Genomic DNA, 24902 nt, shown 5'->3' on the forward strand with positions numbered 1-24902 from the left:
AATATTTACACTAAACCATTTATATCACACAAGTGAATCTGTATATTTAGTATTACTAGTCATGTGAGCCTTGTATAAAAACGCCATTCTATTTCAGTTTTTGTAAAGAAAAAAAAAAATTCATTAAATGTCTCTCTTACATATTACTTCTGTTCTCTCTTTATAACACAACCCCCCCCCCCCCCCTTAAACCCCTGTGTGTCTGACTTCCCGTCTGTCCCAGATCAGTCCCTCGCCTCTGCACCTTTACCATTTAATCTGATCAGATCTGTGTGCTTCTTACAGTGATGTGGAAGAGCAGTTCATTACTCCATGTGGAGCCTGCAGACAAGTGATGAGAGAGGTATGGTATTTATTGCTTGTCCAGGACCGGGCTTGTATATTTGGTGGGCAGGATGTGATTGTTTAAAGGTTCTTCCTTAGACCACACATGGAGCGACTGATATAAGGTTATGGGGGGGTATTTACAATTGGATATAGACAGGGCAGCAGAGGAACAGAAAGAATGAGCAGAGTATTGCCGAGGGTATGGAAAGGTGTTGTGGGGATTAGGACTCCTTAGCCTGGTTATGACACAGAGTGAAGTAGACCCAAGTGGCAGGTGGACTCAGGGTTTGTTTCTTCGCCTTTCATAAACGACGCACAGAGCAGCTTCACAACCCCCTGTAACTTTGGTGTTTGAGTCCTTGAGGGTTATTTATTAAACTGTGACCATGTCGAACAGGGCACTATCGCACGGAAACTCCCATTGAAGTCAGCAGGAGTTTCAGCGGCACGAATCACAGTTTAATGTATAAACCCGCTAACCTCCGCCCTTGTCCTCACCTGGAGGAGAGGGGTCCCTGTGCTCCTGAGGCAGCATCTGTTCTGCATGGCTTCTCCTCCTCAGTCCAACTCCCAGCAGTCTTCACAACATACCAGATTCACTGAAGGGTACAGCTACACAGACTTAGGCCGAGTCCATAGAAGGACAGGCCGCGCTGAGCCGTGCGTATGCTCCGCGCTGAGCCCCTCCATCCTCAATAAGGATGCTTGAGAGGGGGCTCACGCGAGCGTCCGCAGGCGTGCTGAGGCACTGGAGTTTTCAGCCGAGCGCCAAGCTGTTTTTCAGCGCGCTGTCGGCTGACAACATCCAATCGGCGCGGAGCTGCGTCAACGTCACGGCGCCGAGACATCAGTGCGTCGCGGGCGATTGGCCCAGCGATGTCACTGCCCCGCCTCCCTCAGTCTCCCCCCGCCTCCGATCGCGCCCGCTGGCTCGCCTGCATGGGCATGAAATCGCACAGACTTCAGCCTCAGCGCGGCTCGGAACTCCTCACCCCTCCATGGCCCGGGCCTTATATGTTACAGCAAGATTATCTATTAGTATGAACCCCTTGTTCCTCACAGCGTAGGTAAACAAGGGGGAATAGTTGGGAGGGGGAGTGGATTGTGTTTTGATGGTAGAACAATTGTAAGGGGTGCAGCAGACTGGATCTGCAAAGTGAAGGTAATGGATGATGTTGGATTGGTATTAGTTAGATAATATAAGAATCCGTGCTGGGAAAACAGATGATAGGGTGATTGTTATAGTGAAATAAAAGGATGACGGGTGTTGGTGGTAGTAATAGGGTAAAAGATGGGGTGCAGTGTTGGAATGGCATTAGTTTGGGACATGCAATGGATAGGACTGGAATCAGTGTTGGTGACAATGAGTGTGGTGTTGGAATGGGAGAGAATGGAGTTGATGTTTAGGATGAAACGGCAGAATCTGGGTGAAGGTTCCACATGTCAAATGTTAACACTACGGAATGGATTTCTCTCAGTTTGGATCAGATTGGGATATTTTTCTCACCAAGCCGAGCGGGGCGTATGTGCTGAAAACTCTACACCAGCTCCTGCCAATGTCCTTCGGACCAGAGGACTTAAAGAAGATGTGAGAGAGAGGATTACGCTTCCAACCTCTGTGATATTTGTTGAATACAAGCTCTAGGCCACACCCGGCATGTCTGTCTCATGTAATCTATACTTGTGTTGTCATTCTATTTACATATACTTGGTTATCATAGCTAGAAGTAACTATGGAACCTGCCGCTCAATATGGCGTGATTGAAACATAATGACAATGCCGGCTTCCATATTCCTTTTCTTCACATACATGGGTAAAAAGGTGGTCCTAATAACTGTTATATACAAAGGGGTCTTTAATGACTCTGAAAGTAAATACTTTACACTCCCTTTTGAAACTGTGTCCAAAAATGACAGTCCCAATGGAGGTAACTTCCTACTCTTATATTTTCCGCAGGCTAACTTACATAAGTGACTTAAGGTGGAGAGGCAGGATCACGTGTGTTCTGGTGTTATATTAGCTGCACAAAGTGCATAGAAGTAACCTGTTAAGCCGTTTCACGGGGTTAACGTGTTAGTGCTAGTTAACCTGTAACAGAGTGGACAATAATTTTCTACAATACAGTACCTATTTCTACTCAACTATGCTCTGTGTACCATTAACCACAATCTCTCTCATCTAATTCTATGATGTCGTCTGCTAGTTTCAGCCATATCGGTCAGTACAATACCACAAAGATCTATTGCTAATAAACACTGTATATAGAGGGGCCAACTTGAAGAATAATCGGGTGTGTCCCAAATAAAGATGTGCAAAATGTTCACCAAGTTTGTGAATCGTGAAATTTGCTTGTTTCTCAAAGATATATATATTTTTTTTTTTTTTTTAAATGAAATTCAGAAAATAGTTTATTGGGCACAAATAGGATGGGAGAGAAAAGAGGGACCCATTATATTATATAAATGCAAAAGACACTGGGTGATGTGCCAACAATTTTTATTTTTATTTTTTTTACTACTGTACTTATAATGGTACAATATACAGTAAAGATGATGAAATATGCAGCAAACAAGTGTAACTGACAATGATAGCTACGGTACAATAAAGAAACCCATCAACTATATAGACATTGAGTCATATAAAAACACTAAGTGTAATGGGTGGAAAAAAGGATACGTGGAATAGGGAGACAAGGTAAGGGAAAATGGGGGGGTGGGGGGGACAGGAGAATAAGGGGGGCAATGTTTTGGGGCTCCTAGCCCCTTCTAGTTCCCTAAGACCAATCTGATGCAGGTACTTCCCTTACCCCTGTAGGAACAGGAACTCCCTAAATGAAAAGCTATAACCAGGCTGTAATAATAGTGGAAGGAGCTAGACGCACTTAGAATAATAATCTCCTAACAGGGTATAATAATACAATTACAGCAAAGGCACCTATCCAAAGCTAGCAACAACACTATCAGCCCAGAATTGGGCAGTTCTAAGTAGCACAACCAAGTCCTAGGACTAATGTTCTAACAGAATAATCCGATCACAAAAATCAAACCAGCTGAGGAAGACGTTGTACAGGGCGCCTCTAGAACTTCAACCTCAGCTGGTTTGATTTTTGTGATTGTATTATTATACCCTGTTGGGAGATTATTATTTTAAGTGTGTCTAGCTACTTCCACTATTATTACAGCCTTGTTATTGCTTTTAATTTAGGGAGTTCCTGTTCCTACAGGGGTAAGGGAAGTACCTGGATCAGATTAGTCTTAGGGAACAGGCCAGAAGAAGGGGCTCGGAACCCCAAAACGTTGCCCCCCTTATTCCCCTACCCCACCCCCATCTCCCCCTCCTCATTTTCCCTTACCTTGTCTCCCTCTTCCACGTATCCTTCTCTGCCCCCCCCCCCCCATTACACTTAATGTGTTTATATGACTCGATATGTCTATATACTTGATGGGTTACTTTATTGTACCGTAGCTATCATTGTCAGTTACAATTGTTTGCTGCATATTTCATCATCTTTGCTGTATATTGTACTATTATCAGTACAGTGGTAAAAAAAAATTCTTTTTGACATATCACTCAGCATCTTTTGCATTTATGTTCTTTATTGAGTGCTGGGAACTCCCCCCATTGTAACTTTGGAGGGAATAAGGGCCCCTCTTCGTTCCCCTGCACCACACCTTCGTTTTTTTTCTGTATACCTCGACCGTGGTGCCGTTAAAACTGTATACTTTTCATTATATTATAGTATGTCAGTAGAAAATGGGGGGGCGGGGGGGGGGGGGGGGAAAGCCAAGATAGTCGGATCCACTCACAAAGTCTTGTTCATTATCAAATGTAACAACAAGGCACAACTTATTCCCTCTACTGTTGGAATAGTCTTTAATTCGATATCATATATATGGGAACGGAAGATAAGAACATGTATAGTGCAACTCATTTATTACACATACTTAATTACTGGTAATACACGCAAGCAGCAATACACTCAAAAGCATGTATGTGGATTTTTTTTTAACTAAGTCACTTGTGTAGTATTAGATAAAACGTCATTTTCTTTTATTCCCTCCTACCTCTTTACGCTCCTTTTTTTTTTTATTGCGTTTGAATGTACTAAACTTCTGTGAGTTGCTATAGCAACTATTTACAAAGGCTCAGCACTAGGCAGCCATAGCACGAACCCGCGGGAAGCAGGGTGTTTGCTGATCGATCACGGGGGAACGGATCGATCGACCGCTCAGGCCATTACATTTCCTTACCGCGAAGCGACTGCGGCATCTGTTTAAAACAAAGCAAAGATAATGCAAACGGTATTGCCACTTCATAAAAGGAAAAGTCCAGCGCTTCTCCGGTAAAGAAGCTCTCGCTCACTCTTCCTCTCAGGAAATGTTGACAATTCCTGCAGCATCTAAGATTTTAGGGTGACCAGACGTCCCGGGTTTTTAAGGAGGAGTCCCGGTGTCCCGACTATCTCTGTAATGTCGCGGTTTTACCAGGAGCAGGGACTGTGCAGCTCAATTACACCTTCTGTCATTAGGGGGCGCTGTGTTGCTCACACAGCTTTGTGTGTGTGTATATTTATATATACTGTACTAGCTGATATACCCGGCGTTTCCCGGGATGTAAATCCGTAATAGGTATTATTATTTATAAATAGTTGAAAAGAAACATGGAAGAAAATGTAATACGATATTGTTGTTTAAAAATGGTTTATTATAAACACACCACAGTACAATGTTTAGTTTGCTGACATAAGTGATGTAAAAATGTGAGGTGTGTGTCCCGCTAGGGTGTGAGTGGGTGTGAGGCATCGGGTGGGTGTTCAGTACGGGTGGCGGGTGGGTAGTTGAGTGCTGGCTGTGGGTGGGAGTCCCGCTAGGGTGTGAACGGGTGTGAGGCGGCGGGTGTCTGGTGAGTGCGTGCAGCGGCTGGTCAGTGATGTCGGTGCGTAGGGGTGTGAGTGTGGCGGGTGGGTGTGAGGCGGGAGGCGCCGGGTGGTGAGTGGGTGCAGCGGCTAGTCAGTGATGTCGGTGCGTAGGGGTGGGAGGCGGCGGGTGTGTGTTGAGTGTGCAGCTGCTTGTGTAGGAAGAGGGCGGAAGCGTGCGCGGGCCCCTGCTAAAGCCGCTCTTTGCGGCTGCAGGGGCTCACTGCCGAGCAGCAGCGCGCCTCAGCACGGGTCAGCGCCTAAGCGCTGACCAGGCCCGAGGCCTTAGCCAACACGCTAACTCCGTGCCAGTCTCTGGGGCTTAGATGGGCTCCCCTTTGCATAGTTTCCCCGTCTCCATAGGAACACATGGAAGGTGGGGTCGTGGCCAATCACAGCGCTGATGCTGCTTGTGGACCAATCACGGCACGAGGATTCGTCTGTGGTGGCCAATCCGGGCTGGGAGTGTGACTGTGCAGTCAAGATGGCCCCCACGGGTGGGATTACAGGAGAGTGGGAACTTCACACCGGGCCAATCGTAACCGCGCCTATGGGGCTCATACCCAGCAATGGTTCCCCTGGCTAGCCGGATATCTCCTGCAGAGATAGGCGCCTCAGTGTCTGCGGCAGACAAAGGCTCTGCGTTCCGGACCAACGTCTCCCAGACATGAGCGCCACCCATCCCCACTCTCCCTTTGTCCCCCGCACTGCACCCCCCACCCCTTTCTCGACTAGCGATAACCATGTTCCCTGGGCGTGCACGCTGGGTAAGTGTATTATTAGCCTAGCACACATAGAGAACAACAGAATACACATTCACAGTCAGAGTACACAGAAATACATTGAATAAAGGTTTCCACATATACATTGTAAAACGCAGGGTTTTGGGCCAGATGAACCACATAAGGGCTGTTATATAGTGTGTGCGGCCGTGCGTGCCTGTGCGAAGGCGCGTGTACGTGCCGCACACATTCGTGTGTGTACTGTGCGCAAGTGTAAGGTACTGTGTGTGTATGTATATGTGTGTGTGTATGTATATATGTGTGTGTGTGTGTGTGTGTGTGTGTGTGTGTGTGTGTGTGTGTGTGTGTGTGTGTGTGTGTGTGTGTGTGTGTGTGTGTGTGTGTGTGTTTAAATGCGTTTTCAAATAAATGAATCCTTTAATAATTTTTTTAATAATATTGTACACACACACATACATACACACACATACATACATACACACATATACACACACATATACACACATAAACTTAGGGCAAGAGCACACATGGCGCTTTGCGGTGCTGCGTGCGCGCGCCTCCGTCTGCTGGGCGATGTGTGAACATCCCCAGCAGACGGAATGATCCGCGGGCGGGGGAGCGGGGGGGCAAGCAAGCGGGGGAGTGGGCGGGCGGGGGAGCGGGCGGGCAAGCAAGCGGGGGAGTGGGCAGGCGGGGGAGCGGGCGGGGGAGCGGGCGGGCGGCGGATAAATAAATAATGTAATAATAAATGTGAGAATAAATAAAATAATAAACCCCGTCCCCCCATCACCCGTCCCCCAGCAATTTCAACAGCCAATCAATGAAAACGTCTGCACATTGATTGGCTGCTGAAACTGACGCTGCGCTGCTGCAGCCGGGAATCACACTTTTGAAAGACTCCAGCTACAGCAGCGGCGACGCCGTGCTTTGCAGCCAATGGTAGTTTCAACAATGAACAGTACCATAGGCCGCCAGGGGTCGGTGACGAACGTGTGCGCGCACGTCGTGTAGCGCTGTGTTTGCTCCAGCCCTTACATTTTCAGCGACGGTAGCGGCGCGATTTCTTTCTTTTTCTCATCTTCCCCCGTCGGTCGGTCCCACGCTCCCTGCGCGCGCGGCACCATTATAGACCGGCTGACTAACCTCCGCCAACTAAAACTGCCGCTCGCACGGCGTAGCACGCACACGCACTATAGAACCGGGGGGATCCTGCGGTTCCATCCAGGTGGGTAGGTGCAATGGCTGGGATTAACCTTTAATATGCTGGCTATTTCCCCTCTAACGTCACATTGCTCTTCACATTGTCTCTGCTTTAGCTCTTCCCTTTCCCTATGAGGACGCAGTGTGACACTGGGTAATAAATTACAGAGATAATCTACATCCTTGTACAAATCCTTCAAGTTCATGTGCAACGGTTGTTAAAAATACTCCTATGGCCCAGACATGCAATGCCCTTTTACAAGCCAGGAGGGGGAGTGGATAAAAGTTGGAGGCGTTGCTGTGTAGCACAGGGAGACACAGCTGCACTTTGAGTTCAGGCGCAGGCAGCAGGCTCAGCATGGCAGGTCTCAGCAGTGTGTGGCGGGCCGGATCTCACGGTTATACCCGGCTGCTGCCCCTCTGGGCCGTGTCCCGGGGAGCTTGCAGCGGCTCCCGTTTAACATGCAGAGAGGACCTGAGTGTGGGCCGGGTCACGCTCCGAGCTTCTCACTCCTCGGCTCGGAGCTCCCTGCCAACTCTGGGACGCAGATCGGGGAAAGTTCAGACTCCTCTCCGGCGCAGCGTCTCAGACATCAGGTTCAACATGCCCCCCAGTGCGGAGAATGTAGCTCGCCCTGCTGGGGTCTGCACCATGATGAGGTTGCCCTTCCAGGAGTCTGCAGAGGGACTAGACGCAGCTTTCATTGGGGTGCCCTTGGACACCGGCACCTCAAACCGCCCCGGAGCAAGGCAAGGAAATAATCTTACATGCACAGTAAAAGCAGCGATGGTAATTATGTAACCATGTTAACAGAGTTGGCTGTATTGATAGAAATAGGCTAAAAAGCAGCGGTACTGTGTCTGATTTTCAGAGACGCTAAGCCTGTGAAAAATTAGAAGAAAATGCATTGGACTTTATTGATCCAAAGAAAATTGAGAGAGAGGGAGAACCATGGGGGTCCTATTTAGTCGCGTGCACATGACTTACAGTATATACCGCCTAAAACACTCTATATCAGGGGTACTCAAACTTTTGGCCCTGCGCCCCCCTGCCTGCTCAGCCCCAGTGCTCACCACCCACCTGGTATCCGCGTCAAAAAAAATTATGCTGCAGGTTCATATGATGTCACGTCACATGACCCTCTGGCATCATTTGACACTGCGTTGCCATGGCGACACGTGGCCCGAAGACATCGGAGAGCAGATAAGGCCTCGTCCAGGGTGGGTAGTGGCGCTCCAGCGGTGCACCCTGCTCGGCCGTGCTTTTCCTGGCCGGCTAGGTGCGCACGCGTCTGGGGGCGCGGCCTCTGTCACTGAGCTGGTTCGCCCTCATTGGGCGAACCGCTCACGTGATGCGCTTGCGAGCGGCAAATTCAGTTTGCTCGCTGAACGCCGAGCAGGCCCGCCTGCTCACAAAGGACACATGCTTTGTCGCAACGTGTCTACCGTGAGCGTACGCACCCGCTCAGCGCCACACTGGACGAGCCCTAAGGCTTCGTTCAGGGTGCCTGCTTCGCGACGTGCGCACGTTCTAAACAAAGTATTTAAAGTAAATATCAGTTGTCAGGGTAGAAGCTAACCCTGTCTCCGAAGTACGGAGTTGACGCTTGCTACAGTTTGCATAAACAACTCAAGTTGTTTTTTCAAGCTGCAGCAGCGACACTGGTACCTCGGCAGCCAATCAAATCATTCAGAGAAATGTAGTGAGAAGAGCAACCCCCATCCCTAACCTCAGGTCTGAGAACCCGCCTCCTGAACGCTTGAAAAGGACTGCTGGGGATGATGTGCACACATCGCCCAGCAGACTGACGCGCGCACAAACGTGTACGCGCGCCCTCCACCTCCTGTCTCTGCCACCCTGAACGAGGCCTAAGTGAGTTACAGATGACTCGCGCGCTCCCCTACATGTCATTTCCATGCTTTAGGCGGAACGCGCAGGACCTCTGCCACGCACGTCCCCACTGCTCTCTGCAACACATGGAGAGATATCTGTGAATACACCTGAGATACCTGGGAAATAAACATCGTTTGAATATGCAAAGTGTATTCAAATGATTGAAATGAGGCATATTTCTCGGGTATCTCAGGTGTGGTCGCGGCTTACTCTCCCGTGTTGTATAGAGGGGGGTTTAGTTAGGCGTATAAGTCACTGGCTACGCTATTAAATGGAGTTCTCCATCTCACCACACTTTGTTTTTTTCGTTTGAGCGGGACGTGGTGTAGGTGAGGAGCGGGTGAGTACGTTTGCACGTCTCTTGGATTGGGGAAATAGATGGAGGGTTATCGGTTGCAGAACAAGTTACAAAAACAGGTAAATATTGGACTTTCCTCAACGTTCCTGCAAATTGACCAAGCTTTAATAAAAACGGGGAATTCTGCTGAAACGGCCCATTTGCTTGAAACTATTTGCTACAAATACCACTAATAGGGCAGAGATGCAGACACGCCATTATTAGCGAGCTGGAACGCGGGGATATTGTGCAGGATACTGCTAGCAAGTGATGAATCTGACTGAGTCAAGTGATTTATTATACGGACTGACTTTAAATAGCACAGTGAGGACAGGGATCTTGCTGACTGACTGTATAGGCGGGCCAGGGGGGCCCAGACTATTTGCTGACTCCGGAAGGTCAGGATTCCCCTATGCCTGAGCTGAAGCACTGTATATAGGAGTAATACATACTGCACATATACCCTTAGGATGTGTAAGGGTACTAGGGAAGGGTACCCCCAGGCACATGTTACTGTGTCTGAACTGATTCTACAGTAGCTCAGGGTTGGCCCAACTCCAGTCCTCAAGGCCCACCAACAGGTCTGGTTTTCAGGATATCCCTGCTTCAGCACAGATGGCTTAGTCATAATAATTGGTCAACCCTGCTCTAGCCCTTACCGTGTATGCTCATATTTGCTTAAATTTGGCAAAAAAACGTAAACATTTGCTGCGAAATGGTGAAGAATATGTGATTTGTTTATAGATTTGCTATCCCATATAGATTTGCTATACTGTTATGGTTTTCAGGTAGGTTTTTTTGGACCTAAATTGCAATGCGATTAAACATATCTTCAGTTAGGAAATAGTTCGGAATGGTAGAAAATGTGTTTTATGACGGAAAGGCTTCATATTAGTGGAAATGCAGAATATTCTGCCACATGTCACCACTACACCCGCTCCCATGCTAAAGTCTGCTCCTGGTTTCCGAGATCCTCTTTATATTAAAGCTCAGATGAGACCTTTGGCCAAATAATCTAAATTGCATTTGCACTAAATTGCCCTGGCAGGTTCTCAGATGAATGTTTCTGTATCAGTAACTTGTGTTGTATTTCCACTCTTTAAAATAAACAGCTTTCTGTGACCGACGGCTAAAACTAACTCTGCTAACAAATAACCGGTTTTGCCCGTTTTATAATGCAAGTTTTTTTTCTTAATAAAGTAACGTTGAAAAGTACATACTCTCCATATAACCACCCACCCACTTTGTGAGCCAATCAGCAGTCAGGTGCATTAGGGTGGTAGGAGAGTAAATCTGACAAGCTCCACCTTTTTGGGGGGGGAGGGGAAAAAGTGTTTTTTCTTTCCAGCTACTACTGAAATTAGGGGGTTGCCTTATGCAAATTCGGTAATATCTTTAAAAAATATTAATTGTTCCTAAAACACCAACAAATCCTCATTTTTATTTCATTTTTTCACACCGTTATGTAGTACAGTATACAGTTTATTTATAACATTAAAGAACAAGTTTGATAAGGAACATTGTGTGTGCCAACACTGCTTTTAACAAGAGTTGCAGTTAGTGCAGTTAGTGGTTAGAATTGCTTGATATCGTATGTAATACCAGTTTTGGGGTAATTGTCGGTTTCCATAGCATTGAACACATGTTAACACATTAATCAACCCCACACTGATGAGACCCATCAAGGTCGAAACAGCTGTCTGTGGGTGCCTTGGCTCTTTGGCTTAGATCAAGGCGATATGAATGCTCCTCTCGGCCTGCACAGCTATGACCAAATGCAGTACCATCCTATCTGGGGCTTCAGTAGGAAAGGTCTGTGGCAAGCATTTGGCCCTCTAGCTCGTTGAGAGGTGGTATCCAGGCCCCGGACCACAGAACCCCTGAGCCTTCGGGCTAAGGGGGGATGGCATTCGAACAACCAGCCCTTCGGGGCTGGGGTGCACCCGCACAACCCTCGAAAGAGGGGAGATGATGTGAACTCCCTTGCGGGCCTCGGGCCAGAGGGAGGAAGAGACGGATGTCCTGAATCCTAACGGAGGAAGGCATCAATGTCCCTGGAGACCTAGGCTTACGGGCTGAAACCTTCAGGGAAACTGTGTTCTGAGGGCGGGTCTGACTTCGGTTGGACAGTCCAAAGGCATGCTCCCGAACCACTGAAGTGGTTTGGGACCCGATGAGCGAGAGGGTGCAACCCTCTCGGGAGGAAAAAAAAAAAAAAACATGTTAACACATTAAATTCTGTTCTTTCTTTAGGTACATTTTCTGCCATTGTTTCAATTGACGGATTCTGCCATCACTTATTGCAGCCTGACAATATTCACACATTTATAAAAAATGTCACACGCAAAACTTTCTCCAGAATTATTAAGAAAAATCACATTATATTCAAACACCTACTAAATACAGATTCTAGACAGTGTTTTTACTGGGAACCAGAAAGGCAGTGAAAGTTTTAAATCTCCCTCCAGGGGAAACAAAATGGCTGTCAAATCTCAAGTCAATAGGAAGCCGCAACATGATCAGTTGCAGCTTCCTATTGGACAGCAATTTAAATCTCCTTTGAAATACCAGGAAGTAATACTGGTAGCTGCACCGGCCAATATCCAGGGAACCAACGGGCCCCCGCAGCTGAAAATAGTGATGTTCAGTGTTCACCCCCCTGTTTCCATCCTGTAAATGGGGGGTAGTTAGAGAAGATTGCAGCTTTAACTTTGTGGAGCAAACTGACTCCTTTACAAAGCCGTTATAACTGCAATGCATATAGTCGATGCTTAGCTATGTAACCCTCCCTGCCAGGCTCGTAGAGAGTTTACATAAGTGTCGGTGTTAGGGCTGCTCAGGGTGCATTATATTATTCAGGGTGCAGGCTGGGTGCTGGTAAGCAATGATGGAAACTGTATTCATTCAAACAGCAGCTTTATTGTCTTGTAGGCACAGTCTCACATTTAATATACAGCGATCATCTTGTATTTACAATTGAGTTTCCTAGGCCTGTGCTGTTTGCGCTGCTTCCTTAGCTGCCCCCATCTCGGCCTGCTAGGAAGGTGCTGAGGCTTTATATCTAGTATGCTACCTATTCAGTCTCTCTGCTCTACAGCGCTAGTAGCGCTCCATACCCACGGGGCCCCTGATGGGCCTAGCACTACTCCTTCTGTAATCCGCCTCCTTATTTCAGGGCAGATTGCCCCCCCTCTGTGCATAGTCTGTCTCTCTCTCTATATCTTGGGAGTCATTCCAGACCATCTAGATAAACAGGATACTTTCCCTAACTGAAAAACATTAAAGGGAATGCTAAACCTATACTATACTGTACTTAGGGACTTGCATAACTATTCACAGTGAGAGCCCTCTTCTTCCACTCCTCCTGGGATCTGAATTCAAGAAAGTTTCCCCTTCCATGCATAGCCTAGTATGATGTCACTGTATCCAGGCAGAAGGGGGTAGGGTTTAACTACTGCTTAGTCACACCACCACCATGTGATGAGGAAGGGGCGTTACCCTGTGTGAGCCCACACGACACAGTTAACCCCTATCGGCTCTAGTAATCCAAATTTGGGTTACAGCTTTATAACATAACTATATATACAACATTCATCTAACAGCACAAGTGTAAAAAATAATCTCGGTGAACCATTTTCTTGACCTGGATACAAGAAACAAACATTTTGTTGCATGAAACATTGATTTTTGATAACCTGAAATGGTTAATCTTTAATTATTTATTGAGAATCAATTTCGTGCTTATAGATGTTTTTTTTTATTGTGTTTATACACTTCTATGTAATTTTGTATGGTGAACACATCTGAACTTTTCTTGGTGAGACAGAAAAAAATATATATATATTCCTGGCATGTCCTGTCTAAATGAAAGTCTATGGCATGACTGCCAGTGCTATCCAGAACACCGGTACGGCAGCTGTTCTCTTGAAAACCCATTCTGACTCCGATGATTCATTTGCTAGGTTCGGACCACGACATATAAGGGCAGAGTCATCGATGGTCCGGCGGCATAACAGCAGCACGGGAGCCGCCCCGTTCCACTCCATCATGGTGGCTGACATCGGCGACGTCAACGTGAATTTGTACAATCTGGAGGACAGCTGCCGGAGGATCAGAGAGGCCTACCAGAAAATAATGGCCGCTGGATGTGTTCCATTGACTCTGGGTAATATACCAATACACGTGGCCATGCATAGATTAGAAGAGTGTTTGATGGCTGAGAGTGTAGTAACAGACACTTTAATCTGCAATCACATCTACATATCATATTTTTTTTTATTTGGTTACAGGATTTGAACCGGTGGTCCTTCGGTACACGCAATCCTTAGCTCCTGGGACCCCCTGGTTTTCCAGATACGTACCGGTGTAGTTACTGGTGTTAAAGCTCCCTCCAGGAAAATCAATATGGCTGCCAACTCTTGCGGGTAAGCCACGTCATCCATTGTTTGTGGCTTCCTATTGGGTGGCCGTTTAAATGTCCAGGAAGAACACTGGTAACTATCTTGGAACCGGGGGGGTCTTCCGGAGCTAATGCTAGCGCGCAAGGATCGCGGCTTAAACGCCTGTACTCCTGGTTGTCCCTTTTTTAAAATGTAGCCTTAAATTGTTAGCACATTAAAGAACCCATGCACAAATAACATAACCGACGGGGTAAGCTGGTAGTCAATTTGGGTTTGTTATGTCATTTATGTCACATAGAGGGTCAAAAAGTGTTTACAGTGAATGCCTCACCAATGTATGTATGTTTTTAGTTATATAGCGCTAACACAGTGCTTTATAAAAGAGACAATACAACAGGCCGTCAAACTCAGAATAGGTTAAATACGACTGCAAGACTCGGGCCGCATCATCACAGGGCGGGAGGAAAAAAAGGAATGTAGTCTACAGCGTAACTGACTCGCATAGTCCTTATAACCACCTCTCTCCCCCCCCCTCCAGTCTCTCATCTCTGTCCCCCACCCCCCCTCCAGTGTCTCATCTCTGTCCCCTCTCTCTCCCCCCTCACTTTTCTCTCCCCCCTCACCCCTCACCCCTCTATCTCCCTCACCCTTCTCTCCCCTCGCCTCTTTTCCCTTCTCCCTGTTTATCCTCACCTCTCTATCTCCCTTCATCCCCCCCCTCACCTCTCTCTCTCTTCCCCCCTCACTATCCCCCCCACTCTCTCCCCCCCTTACCCCTCTCTCCCTGCATCCCCCCTCTCCCTCTCTCCCCCCCTACCTCTCTCCTTCCCTACCTCTCTCCTCCCCCCTTTCTCCTCACCCCCCTCCTCTCTCCTCACCTCTCTCTTGGCCAAATAACTCCCTCCTTTCCTACTACCCTCTGAGCTAAACAACTTACTCCCTACCTGCCAACCTCCGGGCCGCATGACAAAGATTATTGGTCCGCATGTTTGACAGGACTGCAATACAATATGGGGAATTATAATACAAATGAGTGCAACTATCATTAATTTAGATCAGGAAATCCATGCCCATGAGACCTTCCAATCTATCCCTTCCAGCCCATGTTATAGCATATAGTGTGTCAGCACGCTCGCAATAACTTAGTTTTAGGACACCCCCTGGTTGCTGTTGAGGCATCTATACCATTTGATGCCCGAATGGGATTGTGCATTAAATGTGCAATGTGTTGCAGACACCTCCTAGCAGCAACAGAGTTCAAGATTAAAAATGAAAGAGGGATGTTATCTGAAGTCTGGACTCTGCTTTTACAAGGGATCTGGGGGTTGATATCCACAGCACAACAGAGAAAGCAGGCTGTGAATGTTCAGGTTTAACGTTAATATAATATTTATATTTGCATGAATATTCTCCTCTCCTGTGCAGGTGGTGATCATACAATCACGTATCCCATTCTTCAGGCAGTTGCTGAAAAGTAAGTCACTGGGCATTGTGCACTAAAAGGTCACCCAACTCCAGTGTGCACAGAAAGTGACTTCTCTGTCTGTGCTAAGCATGAGTCTCATCCCCGTGCACATAATCAGCAATGTTTTTGTAGGGATACGTGTGCAGAAACCACAGTCAATGCTGCAGCTTTAAATAAAGACATACAGTATGGTAGGAAAGACATTTACCCGCTTCTAGTTAGTATTCCCACCATGTTACTAATACATTCATAATCACTTTATTTCCTTTATTATTTCCTGGTCAGGCACATAGTTCCCGAGTTCCTATACTCAATTGGTGAGATTACAGAGCAATGCACATATGACCCAATCATTTTGCCCAAGCCACCTGTCCTCAAGCCCGGGGTATCCTTAAAACCTGCCCTGGGTGTTGTCCTTGAGGACTGGCGTTGGGAGCCTCTGCTCTAGATGAACACCTCTCTGTATTGGTTCCAGGCATGGTCCTGTGGGCTTGGTACATGTGGATGCTCACACTGACACCGGAGACACGGCGCTGGGAGAGAAGATCTATCACGGAACGCCGTTCCGACGCTGCGTGGAGGAGGGACTCCTGGACTGTACGCGGGTTGTGCAAATCGGGATCCGAGGCTCCTCCTACAGTCCTGACCCTTATAAATACTGCCGGGACCAGGTAACCAGCCTGCCAGGCAAAGAACAATTGGAAGGCTGAATGCCTGTAACTGTGGTACGGGGGAGGAGCAATTCCAGCCCAGGCTGCTTCATTACTAGCTGAGCTGGCCTTCAAATGTCAGCATTTCCCAGCCTCCTCTGTTAGCTGCAAACTCAGAATCTCTCCTCCTTTCCTCTCCTCCGCCTCTCCTTATATATTCTCCTCCTCAGTAGGGGCCACTTGCCCTCTGCCCTCCACAGTCCACGTTAGGTTAGCAAAGCTAAAGTCTTACCTGTATATCCACCCCCCTGTTTTGTATATATGTTGTTCAGATGGTAATAATGCATTGCTTCGATTCACCACCACAGTCTCAGATAGCCGTGCAGTGATGGGGTAGCCAGGTGTCCAGTATTGTACCGGACTGTCCTGTATTTGCACACTCTCTGTCCAGTAAAAAATTAGAGGTTATACTGGACATGTAGGTGTATACCGGTATTACCTCTCTGGACATGTATATGTCCGGTATATTACCTCTCTGGACATAGTGACCTGACCGGTTTGGGGGGCTGCGGGATTTCCCAGAGCAGGGCTGTTGCTAGGGGGCTGGCCAGCTTCCTCCATCCTGATTGGCTACATTAGCCAGCAGCAGCCAATCAGGAGCAGGCAGCAGGAGCCTGAGGCCAAGGAGAGGAGGAAACAGCACGGAGCGGAGAGTGGTGTGTGTGTGTGTGTGTGTATATATATATATATATACTTCACTTTGCTGTGGAGGGTTTTTGTCACTTTTTTTACTCACCATAACCAAACTAAGTATGGTAAACCCCATCCTTTAGCTTCTTTGCATACCCAGTTAACCAACCCCACACTGATGTGACCCATTAAGGTCGAAACAGCTGTCTGTGGGTGGGTTTTCTGGGTATGCACCTTAACCCTGGCTGTGCTCAAAGCTGTGACCATGCAGCAAGCTTAAGCCTATAGGGAACCATGTTAAAAATGGTTTTTGAAGCAAAAAGTGGCACTGTGTGCTCATTTGCATGTCATTTCCCAGAATCCCTTGCTGCAGTGGAAGTGCTGTCTGCTGGGTGATAATGGTGAAAGGCGGGGTTGCAGACCTGCCTAAGACATGCAGATGAGCATACAGTTGTATTTACATTTATATATATGTATGTATATATATATATATGTATATATATATATATATCTATATATATATATATATATATATCTATATAATTAAAAATCTTGTTTGAGAGTGTCTGGAGACCATTTCAGTGGTCTGTCGGTCCGCCCGCCCTCCACGGCTCTCATTGGCTGGTCTACTTGAAGCCACTGTTCCACTCACACCAGTGTGGACTGCTCACACCCCAGAGCTTCCTCATACTGTGAGATTTGGGAGACTACCCTGTGGATTACATCCAGAACACACACACACCAATCCCCCCCCCCCCCCTCCCTGGAGACGCTGACGAGACGATCACCAGGACACCAAAAGTAAGTACAACACTCACCCCCCCACTATCACCCCTCTGGCCCTCCTCAACGGCTGGCCGCCCTTGATCACCCACCCTCTCACCCCTCCGTCCTTCCCGGAGCTGTCCCGCAACAACGGAACCACTCCCTATCACCACTACGGCCCCTTTGCTACGCTCTTACCCCACGCGGCACTTTCCGCCCCGTGTCCTCTAAAACGAGCACGATCCACCCCCCCCCCAACAACACCCTCTATGAGCACACTTACCCCACAACTCCACCGCCACACTGCAACAACGCTAACACCACCCCCCCTGCCACCACTCCGCGGGACCTCACAAACAGCCCGCTCACCACCACCACCCCTGGCAACACTATGCCCCCACGCACTTACCCCACACCGCCAACGCCGGACCGCAAACACGACGTTAACACCCCCCCCCCCCCTCACCACTCCGGCCGCTGCCGCCGCGGGACACACAGAACAGGTCGCACCCCCTGTCCCTCCCTGCCCTTCCCTTTGCCCCCCCTGCCCTTCCCTTTGCCCCCCCTGCCCTTCCCTTTGCCCCCCCCTGCCCTTCCCTTTGCCCCCCCCTGCCCTTCCCTTTGCCCCCCCTGCCATTCCCTGCCCTTCCCTGCCCTCTGACCCACACCCTTGTTTAATATATCATGCACCCTGTATTAAAGCAGCACGACCCCTCTTATTGTACCAGAGGGTCTCCCGTTGGTTTCAGCTCGAGACCCCCAGATACATACTAGTTAAAGTAGCGCCATAACTTGCTGATTTTTAAATCCCCCTACGTCACGAGGGCCAATGGGAAACCTCGACTGATGACGTCGCAGCTTCCTATTGGCCTGTGTAATGCGGGACATTTAAACCCCCATTTTGTTTCCCCGGGAGGGGGGGGGGATGAAACATGCTACTTTTACCGGTAATTATCTTGGCGCTGAAAAAAAGCACGTTTCCCATCCCGGTAAGAAAGGTGGGGTTCGAAAACACAAAGGGTGGGGGGAGTTGGTGCTTTAACATGACTGCCTTCCCATTCAGAGGCCAGTGTGTAATACACGGGTGCGCCTCTCCAGTCCTCAAGGGCCACCAGCAGGTCAGGTTTTCAGGATACCCCTGCTTCAGCACAGGAGGCTGAATCAGTGGCTCAGTTGAAGACTGCTGCTGATTGAGCCACCTGTGCTGAAGCAGGGATATCCTGAAAAGCTGACCTGTCGGTGGCCCTTGGGGACTGGAGTGGCCCACCCCTGGTGTAATAGGTACTCGCCTTGCTTCCTTAATGCTTTCCGACCCCCCGCGGTATCGTGCAGGGTTTCCGCATGGTGCTCGCTGACGATGTCTGGTTTAAATCACTGGTCCCGCTGATGGCAGAAGTGAGGCAGCAAATGGGAGAGAAACCAGTCTACATCAGCTTTGACATCGATGGACTGGACCCGTCCTTCGCTCCTGGGACTGGCACGCCAGAGATCGCCGGCCTCACCCCCAGCCAGGTAAAAGAGTATCCTTATTTTACAATGCACCCGTCTGTTGTACAGCATCTTACAAAAGGCACAATAAGGAATAACACGGTGTAACACAGGGGTGCGAGAGTTAGGACACTCACAACAGATGAGGGGAATTTAAAAGGCAAAATAGTCCAAACATGTCCTCATTTGTCCGTTGACCTTCTAATTTAACGATAACACATGTATCTGTTCTTAGGCTCTGGAGATAATCCGTGGCTGTGCGGGTCTCAATGTCGTGGGCTGTGACCTTGTGGAAGTGGCGCCAATATATGATCTCTCCGGTGAGTGCCCGGAAAGTGAGGTCAGCACATGGGGGCAGGTAACTGTGGGCAGGGTGATGGGTCTCGGTCCCAGCACGGTGACATGGTGGGCTTAATCTGCTCTGCGCGCATGGATCCATATCATTTATTTATACAATGTGTTACCAGGAAGTAATACACTGAGAGTTACCTCCTGTTTCCAAGTATGTCCTGGCCATAGAGTTATAATGACAAATAATACATGGTTACAAATACAGTTACATTAATAAACAAGTTTATACATTATGTAGTAACTCGCCTGGCTCCAGAGTACAAACTCAGCCAGTGCTGGAGCCGAAATCTTCCCCAGCTAGGGGAAGACGGCTTTGCAGCATATTGAAAAGGGGCAATCTATATATATAAAATCGAATGGTTAGTGCTATCTGTGGTGAATCTGATTGGTCCTCAGCCTCTGGCCAATCAGATTGTGGGTCTGACGTCACCCAACTGCCACTGTGTTCCCCCTCGGCAACACACACACACCCCCCCCCCCCCCATCACACTCGCCTCCCTCACTCCCCGGCTGCGCTCCAACTCACCTCCCTCACTCTCCGGCGGCGCTCCAACTCACCTCCTTCACTCCCCGGCTGCGCTCCAACTCACCTCCCTCCCTGGCAGCGCTCCAACTCACCTCCCCTCCAACTCACCTCCCTCACTCCCCGGCGGCGCTCCAACTCACCTCCCTCCCCGGCGGCGCTTCAACTCACCTCCCTCAACGGTGGCGCTCCAACTCACCTCCCCTCCAACTCCCCTCCCTCCCTCCAACTCCCCTCCCTCCACCTCACCTCCCTCCCCGGCGGTGCTCCACTCACATCACCTCCCTCCCTCCAACTCACCTCCCTCCCCGGCGGCGCTCCACTCACATCACCTCCCCGGCGGCGCTCCACTCACATCACCTCCCCGGCGGCGCTCCACTCACATCACCTCCCCGGCGGCGCTCCACTCACATCACCTCCCCGGCGGCGCTTCACTCACATCACCTCCCCGGCGGCGCTCCACTCACATCACCTCCCTCCCTCCAACTCACATCACCTCCCCGGCGGCGCTCCACTCACATCACCTCCCTCCCTCCAACTCACATCACCTCCCCGGTGGCGCTCCACTCACATCACCTCCCCGGCGGGGGAACAGGCAGACTGCAGCTGCTACCCCCTTCCTCCCTCGTGGCGCCAAGTGCCTAAGATGGCGGCGCCCGGAAGTAGAGGTAAGGTGGTGGTGTGAGCGTCCGTCCCCCTTCTGCCCCCCTTCTGCCCGATCACGGTGGCTGCCTCCCTGCCACTGGGCGCCGCCACTGCTCCCTTCACCTCACAGACCTCAGGGGCGCCACAGCCGCACCACCCTCTCCCGCCTCCTTACCGCCTGATACACACCTCGGCTCGCCCTTAACATACTGGCGGGGGAGCAGAGCAGTGGCGGCCCGCAGCGGGGCTGACTGTCCTCACTTCACCCACCCAGTCACTAACTCACTCACCCAGTCACTAACTCACCCACCCAGTCACTAACTCACCCACCCAGTCACTAACTCACCCACCCACCCACCCACTAACTCACCCACCCAGTCACTAACTCACCCACCCAGTCACTAACTCACCCAGTCACTCACCCACCCAGTCACTCACCCACCCACCCAGACACTAACTCACTCACACACCCAAGTCACTAACTCACTCACCCACCCAGTCACTAACTCACCCAGTCACTCACTACTCACCCACCCAGTCACTAACTCACTCACCCACCCAGTCACTAACTCACCCGCCCAGTCACTAACTCACTCAACCACCCACCCAGTCACTAACTCACCCACTAACTCACCCACCCACCCAGTCACTAACTCACCCACCCAGTCACTAACTCACCAACCCAGTCACTAACTCACCCACCCAGTCACTAACTCACCCACCCAGTCACTAACTCACCCACCCAGTCACTAACTCACCCACCCAGTCACTAACTCTCCCACCCAGTCACTAACTCACCACCCACCCAGTCACTAACCCACCCACCCAGTCAATAACTCACCCACCCACCCAGTCAATAACTCACCCACCCACCCAGTCAATAACTCACCCACCCACTAACTCACCCACCCACCCAGTCACTAACTCACCCACCCAGTCACTAACTCACCCACCCAGTCACTAACTCACCCACCCACCCAGTCACTAACTCACCCACCCAGTCACTAACTCACCCAGTCACTCACCCACCCACCCAGTCACTAACTCACTCACACACCCAAGTCACTAACTCACTCACCCACCCAAGTCACTAACTCACCCATCCACCCACCCAAGTCACTAACTCACCCACCCACCCAGTCACTAACTCACTCAACCACCCACCCAGTCACTAACTCACCCACCCACTAACTCACTCACCCACCCAGTCACTAACTCACCCAGTCACTCACTACTCACCCACCCAGTCACTAACTCACTCACCCACCCAGTTACTAACTCACCCGCCCAGTCACTAACTCACTCAACCATCCACCCAGTCACTAACTCACTCAACCACCCACCCAGTCACTAACTCACCCACCCACCCAGTCACTAACTCACCCACCCACCCAGTCACTAACTCAACCCACCCAGTCACTAACTCACCACCCACCCAGTCACTAACTCATTCCCCCAAACACTAACTCACCCACCCACCCAGTCAATAACTCACCCACCCACTAACTCACCCACCCAGTCACTAACTCAACCACCCAGTCACTAACTCACCCAACCACCCACCCACCCAGTCACTAACTCACCCACCCACCCACTAACTCACCCACCCACTAACTCACCCACCCACCCAGTCACTAACTCAGTCACCCACCCAGTCACTAACTCACTCACCCAGTCACTAACTCACTCACCCACCCACTAACTCAGTCACAAACTCAGCCACCCACCCAGTCACTAACTCACCCACCCAGTCACTAACTCACTCACCCAGTCACCCACCCACCCAGTCACTAACTCACTCACCCACTCACTCACCCATCCAGTCACTAACTCACCCACTAACTCACTCACCCACTAACTCACTCACCCACCCAGTCACTAACTCACCCAGCCACCCAGTCACTAGCTGAGAGACCCCGCTCACTAACTCACTTACCTGCCCTCACTAACTCACCCGCTCGCTCACCCGCTCACTCACCCGCCCACTCACTAACTGACTAACTCACCTGCCCAGTCACTAACTCACCCACCCAGTCACTAACTCACCCACCCACCCACAGAGAGAGGGTAATGGGGAGCAGAGATAGGGGGTGAGTGGACAGAGAGGGGGAGCGGGACCATTCAATCCCGGGCAACGCCGGGTATATCAGCTAGTTTAAAATAAAATAGGTCACCATAATGACCCACTCCCCTTTATTTATCCCCCATTAAACCTGTAACTGCTGAAAAAAAGGTATACTTCTGTACCTGAAAGTCTCCTTACCCCTGTGCAAGTCAGGGAAGGGATCGCCCCGTTTGCTTACAAAGTAGATTCCATAGCTCCAAATAACTCTGCCCCCTGTCCTCATTAGGGTTGCCAGGTGGCTTCTCCAAAAATACTGCACACAATGGTAAAAGGTGCGACGCACTCTGCTCCATGCTGTTTCCTCCTCTCCTTGGCCCCACCCCAGGCTTCTGACATTTCCTCCTGATTGGCTGCATTACCCAGCAGCAGCCAATCAGGATGGAGGAAGTTGCCCAGCCCCCAAGCAACAGCCCTGCTTCGGGAAATCCCGCGGCCTCCCCAAGCTGGTCAGGTCACTATCTCCAAAGAGGTAATACCCGTATACACATACATGTCCAGTATTACATCTCATTATTTTACTGGACAGACTGTCCAAATGCAGGACAGTCCAGTTCAATACTGGACACTTGGCAACCCTAGCATGGAGAATCCCCTTTTTACACAAGGACCCCTTGCTCAATAGGCTGGAAATGCATTATGGCTGCATATCACTAGACTGGAGATTAACACTTTAACAAAGCAATAAAGGCTTCACGGTATATTGGATAAAGGCCACTATGTTCCTGGTCCCTGGGGACTCCTTGTAGAACCAGACGTCATGCTGTAAGCACATTGCATTCTGAGTTCTCCTTATGATTAAATCTCTCTGCATTCCCAGGTAACACCGCGCTGACTGCGGCAAACCTCCTGTTTGAAATGCTTTGCACCCTGCCAGGTGTGGAATCCGTTTAACCCTGTCACGGCCGGTCCTGCGTCGTGGTGGAGAACAACTTCTTCAAAGGACCCTTACCTCTGTGGCCACACAGCCCTGCTGCATTTTGGGGAATGCGGAGAAATAGTTACCGTCGATGCTATTCCAGCACCTCTTTAATACGCCGTGAAGCCGCGTCCCAGGGTGGAGAAGAGATCAGCTCCATTTCATTGATTGGGCCACAAATGTTCTCCAGCATAGGGAAGTGACTTCAGAGCATATTGATTAAGGGCCTAAAACAGGGGTGGCCAACTCCAGGTCTTGAGGGCCACCAATAGGTCAGGTTTGCATGATATCCCTGCTTCAGCACAGGTGGCTCAGTCCAAGACAGTCAAGTCTTTGAGCCACCTGTGCTGAAGCTGGGATATCCTGAAAATATGACCTGTTGGTGGCCCTTGAGGACTGGAAATCGCTTCCCTCCCACCCCCCCCCCCCCACCCCAAGCCTAAATGTGCAGCCCCAATCAATCACTCAAAATGTTGTTTTCCATTAGGTATTCCTGAATATTATCCCGTATTAAACCTTCAAGTAGTTTCCCTACTATTGAGGTCAGGCGTACAGGTCTGTAATTCCCCGGGGGTGATCTAGCTCCCTTTTTAAATATAGGCACCACATCTGCTTTACGCCAATCTTGTGGTACTGAGCCTGATCTGTGGTACTGCTGGTTCCCCTGGCTAGCCGGATATCTCCTGCAGAGATAGGCGCCTCAGTGTCTGCGGCAGGCAAAGGCTCTGGTTCCGGACCAACGTCTCCCAGACATGAGCGCCACCCATCCCCACTCTCCCTTTGTCCCCCGCACTGCACCCCCCACCCCTTTCTCGACTAGCGATAACCATGTCCCCTTGGCGTGCACGCTGGGTAACTGTATTATTAGCCTAGCACACATAGAGAACAACAGAATACACTTTCACAGTTACAGAAATACATTGAATAAAGGTTTCCACATATACATTGTAAAACGCAGGGTTTTGGGCCAGATGAACCACATAAGGGCTGTTATATACTGTGTGCGGCCGTGCGCACGTGCGTGCGTGTGCGAAGGCGCGTGTATGTGCCGCACAGATTTTGTGCGTGTACTGTGCGCAAGTGTAAGGTAGTGTGTGTGTGTGTGTGTGTGTGTGTGTGTGTGTGTGTGTGTGTGTGTGTGTGTGTGTGTGTGTGTGTGTGTGTGTGTTTAAATGCATTTTCAAATAAATGAATCCTTTAATAATTTTTTTAATAATATTGTACACACACCCACACATACATACACACATACATACATACATACATACATATATACACACACACATACATACACACACACACACACATACATATATACACACACACATATACATACACCCACCCACACATACATACACCCACACATACATACATACACACACCCACACATACATACATACATACACACACCCACACATACATACATACACACACACATACACACCCACACATACATACATACACACA

General features: G+C 49.4%; 1 protein-coding gene and 1 long non-coding RNA gene across 2 annotated transcripts; both read left to right on the top strand.

Annotated features, from left to right (window-relative positions):
* Window positions 1–212: 212 nt before the first annotated feature.
* On the top strand, window positions 213–2649 carry LOC142481362 (uncharacterized). Its single transcript, XR_012795759.1, has 2 exons — window positions 213–343; window positions 1806–2649. It is a non-coding gene; the product is annotated as an uncharacterized LOC142481362 (long non-coding RNA).
* Window positions 2650–7484: 4835 nt separating this feature from the next.
* Window positions 7485–24846, top strand: LOC142481361 (agmatinase, mitochondrial-like). The gene is made up of 7 exons (XM_075582829.1): window positions 7485–7936; window positions 13380–13582; window positions 15243–15291; window positions 15758–15953; window positions 18720–18899; window positions 19111–19195; window positions 23337–24846. The coding sequence occupies exons 1-7, from the start codon at window positions 7545–7547 to the stop codon at window positions 23408–23410; spliced, it is 1179 nt and encodes a 392-aa protein (XP_075438944.1). The 5' UTR covers window positions 7485–7544; the 3' UTR covers window positions 23411–24846.
* The last annotated feature ends 56 nt before the right edge of the window (window positions 24847–24902 follow it).

This window comes from Ascaphus truei, unplaced genomic scaffold, assembly GCF_040206685.1.
Source record: "Ascaphus truei isolate aAscTru1 unplaced genomic scaffold, aAscTru1.hap1 HAP1_SCAFFOLD_2577, whole genome shotgun sequence".
In the NCBI taxonomy this organism is placed as follows: domain Eukaryota; kingdom Metazoa; phylum Chordata; class Amphibia; order Anura; family Ascaphidae; genus Ascaphus; species Ascaphus truei.